We start from the raw sequence: 17,632 nt of genomic DNA, 5'->3' as shown, positions 1-17,632 counted from the left end.
TGTATGGCTGTGAGAGCTGGACCTTAAGGAAGGCCGAGCGCAGAAGAATAGATGCTTTCGAGCTGTGGTGCTGGAGAAGAATCTTGAGAGTCCCTTGGACTGCAAGAAGATCCAATCGGTCAGTCCTAAGAGAAATCAACCCTGACTGTTTCCTGGAAGGTCAGATGCTGAAGCTCAAATACTTTGGCCACCCAATGAGAAGGGAGCACTCGCTGGAGAAGACCCTGATGCTAGGAAAGACAGAAGGCAAAAGAAGAAGGGGACGGCAAAAGATGAGATGGCTGGACAGCGTTACTAATGTAACGAGCACGACTTTGAGCAGACTTCAGAGGACAGTGGAAGACAGGAGGGCCTGGCGTGACTTTGTCCATGGGGTGGCAAAGAGTCGGACTCGACTGTGCGACTGAACAACAGCTTAACTGGGAAAGAGAATAATGCCGGAGAATATGAAGGCAGCTGGAAAAGAGGAAAATGCAATGTGAGACTGATCGACTCAATCAAGGAAACCACGGCCCTTAATTCCTAGGGACTGTTGAAAGCCACCTGACAGAACTTAACACGCACACGGAGAGTAAATTGCACACCTCGTCCAGATGGTTTTCAATTACTGGGTGATCACAATAAGTGGTGATACCTAATCTGAATGAGCGCTCCGCATAAAAGGTGAGAACCAGTGTGGTGTAGCGTTGACCTTCAATGGGGGAGTTCAAGTCTCCATTTAGCAAAGAAAAGCCCTCTGGATGCTCTCACCCTGGCCCAAGTCTCAGCCCCCAGGCAGGAGTTACACGCTCAGCATCAAATCACTTGCTTTGCTAGAAGGCTGCATGTTCAGTTCCCCGGCAACTCAGACAAAAGGAACTTGGGTGAAATGTAGAGCCAGTGACAGAGTAGTCAGAGCACTGAGCCAGATGGATCAATTATCTGATAAGGAAACATTATGTGCACCCTCGCAGGTACATTTGTGAGGATAAAATGAAAAAGGAGAATGTGGCTAGCTAGAGAGCTATGGAAGGAAAGGCAGTGCGGAAATGTAATATTACCAAAGGAGCAAAACGGGACTACAGTGGAAGTATAAAGGAGATGAGACCATGGTAGGCAAAGGGCTTGCAATATTACATCCATCTATCGATCAATCGATGAGAGGATGACAGAATGATAGACGGACAGACAGCTCCCCACAGGATGAAGCCAAACCATAAGGTGAAGCTCTGGAATGGATGACCCTGGAAGTTCCCTTCCAACTCTATGATTCTATGACCCTTAGCTGGTGGCTTGGACATGAGATGATACAATTTTTCATTGCCATAAAGCTTTATAAAAGCATCTATGATGGATCAAGTCTGCTTGACTTGCAGACTCTGCTCTGCCCACTCCCTCCTTTGGGTTGCCACCTCCTCTCAGCTAACATTTAAGAAGAATACACAGACTAGCTGGAATGTGTCCAGAGGAGGGCAACAAAGATGGTGAGGGGTCTAGAGGGGTCAAATCCTATGAGGAAAGGTTGAAGGACTTGGGAATGTTTAGCTTGGAGGGGAGATGACTAAGAGGTGATACTTTCACCATCTTCAAGTACTTGTAGGGCTGTCATATACCGGATGCTGCCAAGTTGTTTTCTGCTGCTCCAGAAGGTTGGACCAGAATCAACTGGTTGAAATTAAATCAGAAGGGCATTTGACTAAACATTAGGGAGAACTTTCTCACAGAGCAGTTCCTCATAGAACAGGCTTCCTCAGGAGGAGGCGAGCTCTGAAGGTATTTAAACAGAGGTTAGAAGCCATCTGACAGCAGTGCTGTTCTGTGAACTTAAGCAGATCAGGAAAAGGAGGGCAAGAAGGGCTGCACCAGTGCCCAGTTCCCAAGGCTCTTTGTTACACACCCAGGGAAATGGTGCTGTTTTTCTCTAGGCCAGTTTGGCCAGGAATTCTGGAAATGCTTTATTTTTCCTCTCACTTTTTTGCCATCTTCTGGGCATGGAGCAGGAGTCACTGGGTGTGTGTGTAGGGGGGAGATACTTGTGAACTGCCTGCATTGTGCAGGGGTTTGGATTAAATGATCCTAGAGGCCCCTTCCAACTCTATAATTCTATGATTCTGCTCACAAAGTCAAGGAGAAGACACACACTTTTAAAATTCAGAGTGTGTGTGGGAGGGGGGGGGTTCTCCACAGCATCCAATGTGTTTCATATTTCAAAATCTGTATCTTTGTTACAACAATTCAGTATGGAATGTTACTATGACCATTTTGCAGAAGGAAAGGCAAAGGCAACAGCAGCTTGCTGCTTTCACACAGATGATGAAGAGGAAGATATGCAAGGGTGGCCAATGGTAGCGCTCCAGATGTTTTTTGCCTACAACTCCCATTAGCCCCAACCAGCAAGGCCAATGGCTGGGGCTGAAGAGAAATGTAGGCAAAAAACATCTGGAGAGCTACCGTTGGCCACCCCTGAATTGGATTTATATTCCGCCCTTCACCCTGAATCTCCGTCACATAGCAGCTCACAATCTCCTTTGTCTTCCTCTCCCACAACAGACACCCTGTGAGGACAGGGACAGTTCTGTGAGAGCTATGGCTGACCCAAGGCCATTCCAGCATCTGCAAGTGGAGGAGCAGGGAATCAAACCCGGTTCTCTCATTTAAAGAGTCCACGCACTTAACCACTGCACCAAAATGACTGAAGAAGTGGGACATGAATCAGGATGGCTTTCACAACTCAAACGGTTAGCTGCCACAGCAAACTGACCCTTCACAAGCAGACACTCTGAGAACAAGATCAGGTTCCCACATGGCAGATTCTGACCCCCTCCAAGGCCTGGGCTTTTCTTCTCACCCACCAGTCCTGGTCCATAACGAGGCTCATCTGTGGCTCTAGGCCCCGCTGTAACAGAGGGTGGGATGCCTCTGGATCCTGCTCTGTTGTTTACTTTAAAAGCTGCTGGCGCTGGAGGGATTTTGTAGCATGGAAGAGAAAGACAGGGAGAGAGAGAGACTTGGCACAGAGCCCAGCTTCCCCACAGCAACTGCAACCGTACGCAGATTCTCGCTGGAAACTTACGGTTGCGGGGAGAGCAGGGTTTCTGCTTTCCTCACATGCACGTAAGGGACAAGCAGCTGAGGAGGCAGCCGCAATCCAGTCGACAGTGCTAGAGTCCAAATCAAGGCCCTTTCTCATTCCCAAAATAGCCACTGAGGATGCTCGAAGCTCCCTTACATGGGAAAAAAAACATCACGCCACAGTTGGTGATTCTGCCCAGGGTAGGTATGTATAAGCTGAAGGCAGCGCTCTCTCGAGGGATACATATCGCCCTGGTCATAGCTTGTTGGGACAGGTTTTTCTGCACAGCGCTACCCACTGTGTTCTCTCAACCCCCGGCTTCTGTTTCATTCCTCCTGGACTTAAGCTGGGGCACAGGCAGGCAATTTAATAGTTTACTTCCTCTTGCCGCAGTTGGGTGGGGAGGAGAACAGCTTCCCGAGACACCCGCGCTGACCTTAAAAATGATCCCCACCCATCATGAATGCCCCTTAACCGGGGCTCTTTTTTTTGAGCAGGAATGCACACGAACGCAGTTCTGGCTGGCTTGGTGTCAGGGGTGTGGCCTGATATGCGAATGAGTTCCTGCTGGGCTTTACCTACAAAAAAGCCCTGTGTGGAACAATGGTAATGCCAGGGGGCGTGGCCTGATGTGCAAATTAGTTCCTGCTGGGCTTTTTCTGCAAAAAAAGTCCTGCCCTTAACTGTTTATATGATGAACCCTTAACTCAAACAAAATCATAGAGATGGGACCTCCAGGGTCATCTAGTCCAACCCCCTACACAATGCAGGAAACTCACAAATACCTCCCCCTAAACTCACAGGATCCATATTTGTGGCTTTTTCAGTCTGGCTGCAGCCAACACCTTCCACCCAAGAGTAACTAATTCTAGTAACAAATTCCTTAGATAGCGTTTTTTTAAAGTTAAGATTCAGGGAGGAGAGGCTTATCAATGGCTATCAGCTATGACAGCTAAATTGAGCCTCCACATTCAGAGGCAGTCAACTGAATACCAGGTGTTGCAGGCAAACTCCACAGGAAAGCCCTGCTTGAAGGAGCCCAGAGACATCTGGCCGGTTGCTGCTGGAAAGAAAACGACAGGACGAGATGGCCCTTTTTGGTCTCGTGCAGAAGGGTAGTTCGTACGTTCTCATATCTTCACAATATAAAACCCGTAGGCACAGCCACCAACTCGCTGGGAATCCTTAAGCAAGCCAAGTTTCTTCAGCTCTAATAAAACCAGTCTGCCCAAGAGAGTTGTAAAGACTGCAATAAATGTGTGTGAATTGCTTTTAACGCTCTGAGCTGCTATACTGTTCTAAGTATTTTTCTTATACTTACTTAGAAGCCGCTGAGTCACAGCAGTTTGAGTGTCAGATTTGAACCAGAGAGTGGTGGTAGAAAGTGCCATCAGGTCGCAGCTGACTTACCAGCACCCAGTGGGGCTTTCGAGGCAAGAGATGTTCAGAGGTGGCTTGCCACTGCCCACCTCTGCATCACAACCCTGGTGTTCCTCGGAGGTTTCCCATCCAAATACCAGTCAGGGCTGACCCTGCTTAGCTTCCGAGATCTGATGAGGCTATCCGGGTCAGGCTGAACCCGAGAGAAAAACCAGGTTCGAATCCTCACGCTCCCCTAAAGCTCAGCCGGTAATCTCAGGCTTGTCATTCTGTCAGCATCACACATCTCACAAAGTTGTTTCAAGATTTTTTTTTCAAAGGGGGGGGGGGACATGTTCAGAAACAGCCCTTCACCACAAGGTCCCCACAAAGCATCATCCCCAAAACCTACTGAAATGCCCATGTATCAGCCAAAATCATGAAAACATCCAACATACAGGGCTCCCCATATGACTGACTTCCAGCAACACCCCTGTGCGGGCACATGGCAATTAAATACAAATTAGCTGCAGCCCTCCAGGCCCATAAACATATTCCTACTGACTGAGGTTATGTGCTGTCTGGGATCTGGGAAACTCAGATGAGAATGCCAGAGATACCTGCTGGGTGACCTTGAGCCAAGTCACACTCCCACAGCCTAACCTACTTCTTGTTGCGAGGACATACGGGAGGAGGGAAGAGCTATGCTGTATGCTACTCTGGGTCTGCACTGGAGAAAAAAGTACACATCTTCATCTATGCTCACTGATTTCGTTTGAGTAGGGTCCAGTAGCACCTTAGAAACCAGCAAGAGCTTCAGGGCATAAGTTTTTGGAGGAAGGTCGTCATCAGGTAGTCTGTTTTACTGCAGACCAACACATCTACTCCCTCTGAAACTGATCTTAGTTTTGTTTCTGAATACTGGGACCGTTGCGGTAGGCATGAAAACCACACAGGGCTCAGCCGCCGGTCTGAAACCCACTGCTACCCTGACGGATGTGAGTTGGCAAAGGACAAAGTCCTCCAGGAAACTGTCCGGCACAAGCCTCATGAGAACAAACGGGATTCGCCTTGGACAGCTTTCCATGCAACGTGTCACACGGTTTTGATCTCACCGTCGCCCCTTGGGCTGTTTACACCTGTACCCAGCACCTGACTCTGCAGCCTCACCCCGCCTCATGGCAAGGTTGTCCACGAATCCAGAATGTCAGTCAGAAAGCGCTTTTAGGATTAACTCTTCATGGAAGCCAGAACAGATAGCTACCTTCCCCCACCCCGAAGCCCAATTTCAGAATGCATGGGGAGGAAAACACTCACGCAAGCGGCTCTTAAATCATCTTTGTTTAGGTGCACTGACAGAGCTTTGGATCTGGAGGGAACGTGATTCCACCCCCCCCTCCCGAGCCCCCTCCCAGATGCTCTTTTCCTCAACAGCCATAAAAGCCGAAGGGAAGGAAGTCTCCACGTTTGGTTGTGGATTTTGAGAAGCAGGCTGCAATCCAGCCGCCGGCGGAGAGCCTTCTGCAGCATTCACCTGCATAGCCAAGGACACCACAAGGAGTGGGAAGGATACCTGCGCTCAGCAGTTTCTCAGGGAAATGGGGGAGCTCGGAGAGAGAACAGAAGCAGGTTCCATCTTGTCTCATTGTCTCAACTGCATCAAACACTACAGCTGTTACACAGTGCTTGTTGCCGTCACCTTTGTGTCTCTGCATCATTCCCCAAGACCGGAATAGTCTGAAAGCCGCTCGGCTATAAATAGGTGGAATATTCCAGTGGCTGCCTTTGCCCATCTGCGCCTCAAACGACGAACCGCTGCAGCTCCTGGACTGCGATTACCCAGGAAAGCAAAATGATACCTACTAAGCGGGCTGAGCAGATTACAAACAAAGACAAAGGAGACAGGAATCTGCAAGGACTTCGGGCAGATGTGCTGGTAGAGATAAGAAACAGCTTACGTGCAATTAAAAACGGAATAAAACCAGGGAATCGCTGCACGCTCATAAGATCTGGGGTGGATTCTGGCATTCTATGAAGCTCAGCTTGCCTGCTCTTCTTCTCTTTTTTAAAGGCAAGCTTCTAGTCCTCACAGGGGACTAAACACAAAAGCAATGCTCAGGAGAGAATTCTGTTGCCCTATCCCTCTTCTGTGATTTCTGTTCCCTGCACATACCCTGAAACAGAGCTCAGTCTTCGAATGTGAAACACTAAGAATAAACTACTGCTGAATATATTCAAGTGCATTTCTGTCACTGGTGAATATCAGCAGATGACAACCGCTATATATTAGGGGGGGCAGGGATTCCTGGGCAGAAGGCTTAGAATAAAAAATGAAGACCTGGAAGCTACCTGTTTCAAAATTAACTAGTGAGTTAATCTAAAGATGAAGCAGGCTGACTGAGAAGAGTCCAGTAACAAGGGGTTCCTGACTCCCCTAGGATCAACATATCCATGATTATGAGTAGTATGCTGCGGCAGGCAGAGTTGAAAATGCTCTGCCAACCCACTGCCCAATGCACAAAAGGTGACTCATCTACAGCACAATGATATTTCCTGCATAAGTTAACGAGGACTGATGATTCAGGATAAAAACCCAGAAAGATAACCTCCGAAACAACCTTGGCTGTTCTGTACGGGAGGGGCCACAGCTCAGCAGCAGAGCAGTTGCTTTGCACGGGTGAAGCCGCTGGTTTGATATCTAGGCCTCCGGTGAAAGCAGTAGTCTCCCAACCCTCAAGACCGTCTAGGGGCTTGCAACTTATCACAGACCTATCAAAGGTCTTGCTGGTTTTTTGGAAGGACCTGCTGATAGTACAGATGAAAGGTGCCACTTCTCCTGTCTCTCTTTGCACACAAGGGGAAGAATAAGAAGGGATGGTGAAGCCCGGTGGTGGAAGGCACAGGAAGGTACTGGAACCTCCTTCCCAACAAAAGCTGCGCCTTGCTTTCTCTCCCTTCACTCCACCGTGCACAGCCTGGTCAACCACCTGCCATTCTTGCTCACTGGTCATTCTGTGCTCTCTGTACACATTTGAAACACTGGGGGGGGGGGGGGGGAGAGAGAAACCCGTACTGATACACACAAATAAAGTCATATCTGAGACTATTTCTGTTTCTATCACCTGACAGTGATGCCACCTGACTCCCTATCATGCACTCGTAGGGTTAAAAGCGGGTCCTAGCTCTGGAAATACTGAAGGTAATAGAACACATACATTTGCTCTTATATGGAATCCAACCCTTGATCCATCCAATATTCGGGTGGGTAGCTGTGTTCCCTCTAAGCTGAGTTAGTGCGAGCTAGCTCACAGTGTTCTAGCCTCTGGCTCACGCATTCTTGGTCTTAGCTCAAGAAAAATAGCCCCAGAGCAAACGAATTGATGCAGTAGCTCACAACTTTAATGACAGTAGCTCACAAAGTAGAATTTTTGCTCTCAAGACTCCACAGCTTAGAGGAAGCATTGGTGGGTAGCTGTCTTGGTCTGAAGCAGCAGAACAAAGTTTGAATCCTGGAGTACCTTTAAGACCAACAAAGTTTTATTCTGGGCATGAGCTTTCATATGCACGCACACTGCTTCAGACACTTTCAGGTGTGAAGAAGTGTGCGCGCACACAAAAGCTTACATCCAGAATAAAACTGTGTTGGTTTTAAAGGTGACGCTGGACTCAAACTTTGTTAAGTAAATAAGACTGGCAGTCAGGTTCTCTCGGGGCTCAAGGCGGAGATCTTTCACATCATTTACTGCCAGATCCTTTATCTTGAGCTGCTCAGACTGAACCCGGACCTTCAGCATACTAACCAGATGTTCCACCACTGCCTGAAATAGAGTGGAAAGATCTCATGCCGCAAGCGCATGGAGAGCCACTGGCTGAAGAGCCACTGGCAGAGCAGAAACATGCAAAGGTAGATACACCACCAATCTGACTCAGTATAAAGACAGCTGCAAAGCCACACAGTGTGGGCGCTCTTCTCAGCTCTGAAGAGCTCTTAATTTGGCTGGAAAGAATTTCAGTATTAAGTGCATTTAATTGCTACTGGCCTCCAGTCGCGATAACTGAAGGCTTATCCCACTTATACTCCACCAACAAGTTTCCTAAATATGTAGCTTAGAGGTGAAGAAACTTCAAAACAATCCATTCCAACCCTACAATTAAGGCACCTCCCAGTCTCGACTATTTTTCATATGTACCTGACCAAAGTTAACAGAAAACCAGCCACATCATATGCAACATTGGAAAAACTACTACGAGTGCAATTATGAGGGGCGGGGAGGAAATATGCAGGAGTTAACTACCTATCACATTCGTCCTTCCACTCTCTCTCCAGGCCCATTAGATCAGGGGTGTCAAACATGTGGCGTGGTCAACACATCAGGCCCCCAGAGGTCTCCAAACAGACCCCCGAGCGACTGGCTGTCATTTGCTTCTTCTCTATCTCTCTTGCTTCCTTCTGCATAACAGCTTGCTTTGCCAGCCTCTCTCAATCATACAGCAGAACTACTGAGCCAAGCCTCTCTTCCTTCTATTGGCTGAGGCTCCTTCCTCTTCTGGGGAAGGAAAGAGCTTCCTTTGCCCAGTTCCCTGGATCCCACGGGAGAAATACAAAGAAAACACCTTTAAGAACAATGAGTGGTAATGTTTTAAGCATGTTTTATTTTTTTTTAAAAAACGTTGTTTGTTTGTATCCTTTATAAACTTTATATTTCTGCTACCTAACCTTAAATAGGTATACACATGGCCCGGCCTGACATGGCCCAGCCCAACAAGGTCTCAATTATGTCAGATCCGGCCTTCATAACAAATGAGTTTGACACCCCTGAATTAGGTGGTCAGATAGAAGATGTCTTACTACCCCAGAATACTGTCTTGTTCCCCCACCACCACCCTTTTGGAAGAAACACCTTAAAAACGGAAAAGAGACCTGCATGTTCCTCCATTAAACATTAGCGCATCTCAATACTCCACATAGACTCTGTGTTCGGCTTCCAGCTTACAAAGCAAATTTCACCTCGGGGCCAGCCCCGAAAATCAGCCCAGTGCCCCCAGGGATAATTAACAAACACCACTGAACAATCTGACAATCTACTGCTCCTTAATGACACCCAAAATCTGCTGCCTGAGGCGGGTTACCTCACTGCGGGGCCGGCCCTGAATTATTCTCACACTTCCCGTGCTATACTGGGAGTAATAATCTACCATACGTGGCTATTGTGTTGATAATTAAAGGTTATAAAACATGCTGGATGCTAAAGATGCAGCCACACGCATTTTTGCAGAACTCCAAATGTAACTTCAGCATCCAATTAGTTTGCTTGTGTTCGCGTACGCGGTTCACGGCTGTTCAACGGCTTCCATTTCCTCTTGGCTTCCTCTGTCTCCAAAGCGCTTAAAAACACACCCTACTCTGTTAATTAAAAGTGGTCACTGCCCAGAGTGTCACACTGCCCCCCAACACATCTTTAATGCTGAAAATAACACAGCCGCTCCGTACTCGTGAAGCTGGATTACAGAGAGTAATGCAACTGGACCATCTAACTCAACACTGGCTACTGCAACTAGAGGAAGGTCTCCAGCAAGGAGGGCCTTTTCCCAGCACCTGCTGCCTGGTCATTCTTAATTAAAGATGTCAACCGCTTAATCTGGGACCTTCTGTGTGCAAAGCACATGCTGTACTACTGAGCCATGCAAGGAGCAAGTAAGAATAACCACAACAATTACTCACCCTCCTCTGCTAGTCATTTGTGGCCTGGGGGTGGGGTGAACGGTGATTTGTGAAGCTTGTGTTTCCTAGTCTTGGGACAAACCTGCCATGCCAAAACCGATAACAAGACTGGCAGTTGCACCTTTCTGGATGCCTCATACAGATGTGCCTTTCAGGATGATGCAATACGAGCAAAACATCAAGGCACTGTCTACCAAAAACCACACTGAAGAAGACATGGGATTTATATTCTGCCCGCCACCCTGAATCTCAGAGCAGCTCACAATCTATGTCTTCTCCCCCCACAACAGACATCCTGTGAGGTGGGTGGGGCTAAGAGGGCTCTCACAGAAGCTGCCCTTTCAAGGACAGCCTCTGCCAGAGCTATGGCTGACCCAAGGTCATTCCAGCAGGTGCAAGTGGAGGAGTGGGGAATCAAACCCAGATAAGAGTCCATGCACTTAACCACTACACCAAACTGGCTCTCTATTTAGTCACATCTTGAGAAGACAATAATGCTAGGAAATAAGAAAGACCCAGCAAGAGATGGATGGAATCAAGGAAGCCACCACCCTCAGTCTGTAAGGCTGTTAATGATAAGACATTTTGAAGGACGCTAACATAGGATAGCCATAAGTCAGAAACAACTTGACAACACTTAACACGCATACTGCTTAACCCACTAATGGGAAGGGTGGGGTTGTCCGACCCCAAGGGACAAATCTGAAGCCAAGGGGCTCCAATTAATTCTTCATTAACACAATTTGCATTTTTCTACAAAAATAAACTGAATGCCGTTTTCTGTATACATACAGATCAGTGTGCATGGCGCCTTATGTGCAAACGTGAGGGCACTGCTGCAAGGAGCTTACAGTCGAAACATAGATGGGGAAGGAACGGAGAAGGGTGAATGCAAGGGTTTGACACAATTCAGGAAACTCACAAACAACTCCCCCTAAATTCACAAGATCTTCATTGCTGTCAGATGGCCATCTAGCCTCTGTTTAAAAACCTCCAAGGAAGGAGAGCCCACCACCTCCCAAGAAAAATGTACATGAGCCAAGAACAGCCTTTTCAAATGCGGCTGCTGTCGTATTCTACAAATACTACTGTTTCACACCATTGTGTTCAGGATGGGCTGAAAAATGACAGAAACAGCAGAGCCACCGTAAGCAGGCGAGTTAGTCTAAAGAACCGACTTGCAAACCACGGTGTTCTAATCTCAGCTCGGCCGTGGATTCTCTGGGGAGCCTTGCAAGAACCCGACTCAGCATCTCTTCCCACCCGCACCTATAATAAGGGCGTAGTGTAATTGTAAGGATGGTTGATAAACTATATGTACACGGTGCTTGGGGTGCAAAAATAAGAAACAGAAATTGCATAAATGGCATTAGAACATAAGAGAAACCATGCTGGATCAGGCCAATGGCCCATCCAACCCAACACTCTGTGTCACATAGTAGCCAAAAAAACCAAGTGCCATCAGGAGGTCTACCAGTGGGGCCAGGGCCCTAGAAGCCCTTCCACTGTGCCCCCCCAAGCACCAAGAATACAGAGCATCATTGCCCCAGACAGAGAGTTTCAACAATACACTGTGGCTAATAGCCACTGAGGGGCCTCTGCTCCTTATGCTTATCCAATCCCCTCTTGAAGCTGTCTATGCTTGTAGCCGCCACCACCTCCTGTGGCAGTGAATTCTATGTGTTTATTACCCTTAGGGGAAGAAGTACTTCCTTTTATCCATTCTAACCTGAATGCTCAGCAATTTCATTGAATGCCCACGAGTTCTCATATTGCGAGAAAGGGAGAAAAGTACTTCTTTCTCTACCTTCTCTATCCCATGCTTTCTTAGGTTTAAGGAAAATATTCTGATGAGCGTGCAAGCAAAGTCAGTTATTCCTTCATCAGGCCTGGGAACACACTGCTTCCTCCTACCTGATGCCATCAATTAGGCCAGAGGGAGTGAAAGCAGCACACAAACATATAAAGCGGCCTTATACTGAATTAGCCTTAGACCATCAGTCCATCGAGGTCAGCACTGACAGGCAGTAGTTCTCCAGGGTCTAAGGCGTCTTTCACATCACCTACTCCCTGGTCCTTTTTTTACTGCAGATCCCAGGGATTGAACCTGGGACCTTCTGTGTGCCAAGCAGAAGCTCTTCCACTGAGCCACGGGCACGGCCCCTCCCCATCCAGTGATATAAGCATCCCCTCCCAATCCATCTCACCGGAGAATCCCCTTACCAAGGGATCATTTTGTACTGGATGTTAGTTTACCATTTAAAGTTAGATTTTGATGCCCGTGATTGGTTTCTGCAGACAGTCATGTGCTGAATGCAAGATAAAAACAAACAAACCCAGCAGGTCAATGGGGACGTACTGTGCAAACGGAGAAAATCCTGCATTTTTTCTGTTTCCAAGACTAGGGTTTTCGAAGATGGGATTATAGAGGGGCAGAGGGATGGAAAAGGGGGGGGGGAATAGAACTGAGTGTAAACAGACTTTTGGCACTCAGGGCCAGAAGAAAAAGGGATTACGTGAGGGACTAAAGATCTTACTTAATGCCACCCTCAAAGTTTAGCTCAGACATCTTCCGGCTTCAGATATTGAACTAGGCAGCATATACACATTTCCTTAAGCCTCAAAATCTAGAAAACTGACTTTCCAATTTCTTAGAGTACCATTTCCACCTTGACTCATCTGTAAGGAAACCTCTGCAGGTAACAGTGAATTCTGGGGAAGGACACTTTCTCTGCCTATGAATCCCACTGATCCAGACATAACATGCCCAGTACTCCTCTACAGTTTCCCAAGATCTGTAATTTTGTGGTGAAGACCAGGAAGCCAGAGCACGGCAGTGGCTACATAGTACTGGGCTAAGGTCAAAGACGCTAAAGCTCTGGGTTCCAAGTAAGCCACAAAACTGACTAGGTGACCACATGCCAATCACCAATGATCAGCCTGTATTCAGTGCTTCCAAAGAAGTTCCTTATAACTCCCCTCCAAAGAAGATGATATTGGATTTATATCTCGCTCTCCACTCCGAATCTCAGAGTGCCTCGCAATCTCCTTTATCTTCCTCCCCCAAAACAGACACCCTATGAGGTGGGTGGGGCTGAGAGAGCTCTCACAGCAGCTGCCCTTTCAAGGATAACCTCTGATAAGCTATGGCTGACCCAAGGTCATTCCAGCAGGTGCAAGTGGAGGAGTGGGGAATCAAACCCAGTTCTCCCAGATACGAGTCCGCACACTTAACCACTACACCAAACTGGCTCTTCTTCTTCTTCACCAATGATCAGCCTGTATTCAATGATTCCAAAGAAGTTCCCTATAACTCCCCTACTCCAGTTCCTAGGAACACAATAAAAGCCTGTTTCAACAAGTCAGCTTCTCCCAGTCCCTAATTCTGCCCAATGTATCGGATCCTGTATTCGCAAAGTATCGACGCCTTCCAAAGAATCTGTTTCTAGCACCCAGAACCCTTTAGTTTCTCTTCCCAAAGGCATAATGTGGGTGTGGTCCTCCCAAAACACACACATCACCCACCTGTTTCGCAGGTCCTGGGTCATTCTTCTCCTCTGTCATCTTCCCAGCCTTCTGCACCCTCCTGGGCTGCTTGATAGTGGTTTTTATGGCAGGCCGGCAGACATAATTTTCCAAATTCTTTGGGGGTTTCTTAGTTCTCTTAGCTTGGAGGCCAATTTTCAGTTTTAAATTTCCCTCCGAAAAGTTTGTTTCCTTCACAGAAAACTGCTGCTGGACGTCGGACAGGCTCTCACCCTTGCCGATCTCGCCGTCGTTCTCCTCGCGGCTCCTCTTCTTCTCTTCCTCCTCCTTAGCGCTACCATCGAGGGCCAACTCTCTTTTGCCTCCTGCCGCGCCCGTGGCAACCGCAGAGGGGCTTTTCCCAGAAAACCCTTCAGAACCAGAACCCAGCCCTAACATAGCAGTATTCTGAGGGTCCATCACAGTACGTGCTGTTGCAAAATTTCACAACACAGCAGGCACGTGGTCCACGTTAAAAACAAAGAAAACAAATCTTCTTAGACCTTCGACGCCAGCATCTTCTCACTGCAGGAGAAATGCAAAAAAGAACACAATCAGAATGACGGTTCAAGCAGCCCAAAATCATTGAGGCTCAGAAGTCTCCGTTTTGCAGAAATGAAATATTGATAAGTAAAACAGGCTTGCAGGCAATGTTCCCTCTAAGCTGCAGAATCTCGTGAGCAAAAATTCTACTTTGTGAGCTACTGGCATTAAAGCTTTGAGCTACTGCATAAATTAGTGTGCTCTGGGGTCATCCTTCCTGAGCTAAGACAAAAATGTGTGAGCTGGAGGCTAAAAATCGGTGAGCTGGCTCACACTAACGCAGCTTAGAAGGAACACTGGTTGCAGGTCAGCCCACATAAATTACTAACCTGCCCACTCCTGCATGCCATTGTAATTCAGGAAATTTTAAAAAAGAACACTGGCTTTTGTGAAGATGATCTGACTGATCTCATGGAGGCCATTCTTATTCACCTTTGGGACCTGGCATGTAGCAACTGACACGGTTGCAGGGAGAACTAGGTTCGATGCCACACTCATCCCATGGAAGCTTGCTGGGTGACCTAGGGCCAGTCACAGTCTCTCAGCCTCATATACCTCACAGGGTTGCTGGGAGGATAAAATGGAGATGAGGAGAATGATGTAAGCCGCCTTGATTCCCCATTGCGGAGAACGGCAGGGTACAAATTAAATAAAGTTCAAGTGAGGGCACACTGCCCCAATCAGGTTCCTGCATGTATACTCGGCTCCATTCATTTTGGGGTTAGAAAGTCCTCCATGGCAAACAGATGCATGTACACAATTTCCCTTTCCACTAGACTAAATGGGGAAGCCCCCAAGGGAGAGAGGGAAGCTTTATGTATGTGCAGGAACTGAAATGGATATTGATGGAACCAGCCAACTACTGAATCTACCATTACAAAGAGGTGTTTTTCAAAAAAGGCTTGTTCCTTGTCCTCATGGTTTTAGAGAACGGAAGAAAAATGCCAGCAGAAATCTGGAGGGAACAGGCTTCTGTGCTATTTATGACTACTGGGTTCTTCCACATTATACTATTATCTTGTGCTTTTGCATGTCTGACTAAAATTACCCTGTTTTTCGTCTCTCTCCCCATCCAAAGTTTAATTTTATTTAGGCAGCTGTCAATCTCATTCACCAGACAGATTTTTTTTTCTTTTTTAGTTACAAGCACGGCTGGCAACACAATCACAGTGTAATTGCAGCAATATTTTCCAAGTGTTTCCATAGTGGCTCTTCTTGCTAAGCTTCTAGGGCAGCCCTCCTTCCTTCATCCATACTGGGTTCTGATGCACAAAGTCTCACGGATGCTCTCTAGTGGTCTTTTCTACAGCATCGTCTCTCACCAGGTGAGGGAGAGCATCAAATAAGGCCTTAAGGACTCACGCCAAGATTAAAGAGCCGCAAGTCAATGCCGCTTTCTCTTCTCCAACTTAAGAAAATCCTCTCTTGGCTACTTCCCCCAATGATAGATCCTGCTGCCCCTTGCATTCTTTCTTCTGCTGCTTTTGCCCCTAGCAGCTTTTACGTTTCAGACAGCTGTCCCTTTCCTCCCTCCTTTATCTGATAGCTACTGCCTCTTCCTGAGCTTTCTGGAAAGATATTTTTAATTACTGACCCTGCACAGAGCCAAATGCTTCAATTTCCTAAGAGCTACCAACAAATTTCTAAGTCCCCAAGCGGCCAGGCACCTGAGAACTTTGCAGCTCATAGCTTTCCATACTTGTGCAGACAAAAAAAAATGGAGAAGGAAAACTGCACATGAGGGACAACCATCAACAACCACTCACCCAGTCTCTTATGGCAAAATACCACCTCCAAGCAACCAGCCAAGAAAAGTCTTATAAACTGGAAAATAATTTTTTTTTCTTTCCAGGCTGATGTGTCAGAAATCTTACGTAAGCCTGCAAGGACAGGCAAGCTAACAAAATAATCAGCAGCAACTCTGGTTGATTTGTCTGCAAATGCTGCGTTCAGTTCAAGAGTTCTAATATAGCGTATAATGATGTTTCAGTTTTGCAGCCCTGGGCCAACATCACGAATCCTGGGTATTTCCCTGTCGGCTCAAATCAAGAGCGAAAGATGTGTCATGGGAGCCCATCTGTCATTCAAAACTCTCTCAGCCTCAAACAACACCTGGTACCAGAGCAGCAGCATCTAAGGTCACCTAAAAATATAACTTTTTTACCGATCTTGTTTCATAAAGACAAACAGCTGAGGATTTGGGGACCTTTTCATTCCAAACCAACCAGCTCATTATAAACTTGGAATAAGGAGCTCTCCGCTTGGAGCCACTTCCTCCAAAAATGCAAATCTGTGGTAGAACTTTCCCTCCAAAATGCAGTTCTTCCAATCAGCAGCTTTCCTGGACAATTCCGGTAATTCCCCCTCCCCTTGGGATTTCCCGTAGGAATGCCAACACAAGTTAGAAGAGACAGCTGTTGCCATGTCAGCCTCAAGTGAAGCAGAGGTGAAATCTTTTCTACCACTAACACAGGAACAGGCAAGCTTAACTCTGTCATGCAGAATGAAAAGGAAACCAAATAGTGCTAAATCGTAGTCTCCATCCAGTTGTGCTCCTCTGCACCTTCCAACCTTGGGTGGGTTATTGTGATGCTTGGAAATATAAATATTCAGAACAGGATATACAAGGGAGAGAATATAAATATTCAAAATAAATTAAGATGAGAAATGTGTGTGTAAATACCGACCAGTTACAGCTGACCTATGGTGACCAGTGTTCCCTCTAAGCTGAGTTAGCATGAGCTAGGTTTGCAGATTTTTAGCCTCCAGCTCACACACTTTTGTCTTAGCTCAGGAAGGATGACCCCAGAGCACAATAATTTATGCAGCAGCTCACAACTTTAAGGCCAGCAACTCACAAAGTAGAATTTTTGCTCACAAGAAGATATTGGAATCACAGAGTTGGACGGGACCTCCAGTCCAACCCCCTGCACAATGCAGGAAACCCACAAATACCTATCCCAAATTTATATCCTGCCCTATACTCTGAATCTCAGAGTAGTCACAATCTCCTTTACCTCCCCCCGCCACACACACACAACAGACACCCTGTGAGGTAGGTGGGGCTAAGAGAGCTCTTACAGCAGCCGCCCCTTTCAAGGACAACTCTGGCGAGAGCTATGGCTGATCCAAGGCCATTCCAGCAGCTGCAAGTGCAGGAGTGGGGAATCAAACCCCGGTTCTCCCAGATGAGAGTCTGCGCACTTAACCACTACACCAAACTGGCTCTTAAGACTCTGCAGACTCTACAAGACTCTGCAGCTTAGAGGAAACATCCAGATTCAATCCCTGGCATCTCCAACTAAAAAGGGTCCAGGCAAATAGGTGTGAAAAACCTCGAGATCCTTGGAGAGCCGCTGCCAGTCTGAGAAGACAATACTGACTTTGATGGACCAAAGGTCTGATTCAGTATAAGGCAGCTTCATATGTTC

At 47.1% G+C, this 17,632-nt stretch overlaps 1 protein-coding gene across 1 annotated transcript in view; it reads right to left on the bottom strand.

Annotated features, from left to right (window-relative positions):
- ASH1L (ASH1 like histone lysine methyltransferase) overlaps positions 1-17,632 on the bottom strand; it is a 135,561-nt gene that overhangs the window by 114,305 nt on the left and 3,624 nt on the right. The window contains 1 exon segment of the mRNA XM_060255104.1: positions 13,659-14,183. Coding sequence (XP_060111087.1) covers positions 13,659-14,078 — 420 coding nt within the window. The 5' untranslated portion in view covers positions 14,079-14,183.

This window comes from Heteronotia binoei, chromosome 1, assembly GCF_032191835.1.
Source record: "Heteronotia binoei isolate CCM8104 ecotype False Entrance Well chromosome 1, APGP_CSIRO_Hbin_v1, whole genome shotgun sequence".
NCBI lineage: Eukaryota > Metazoa > Chordata > Lepidosauria > Squamata > Gekkonidae > Heteronotia > Heteronotia binoei.
The sequence above is the reverse complement of the archived record's forward strand: the minus strand, read 5'-3'. Positions and strand labels throughout refer to the sequence as shown.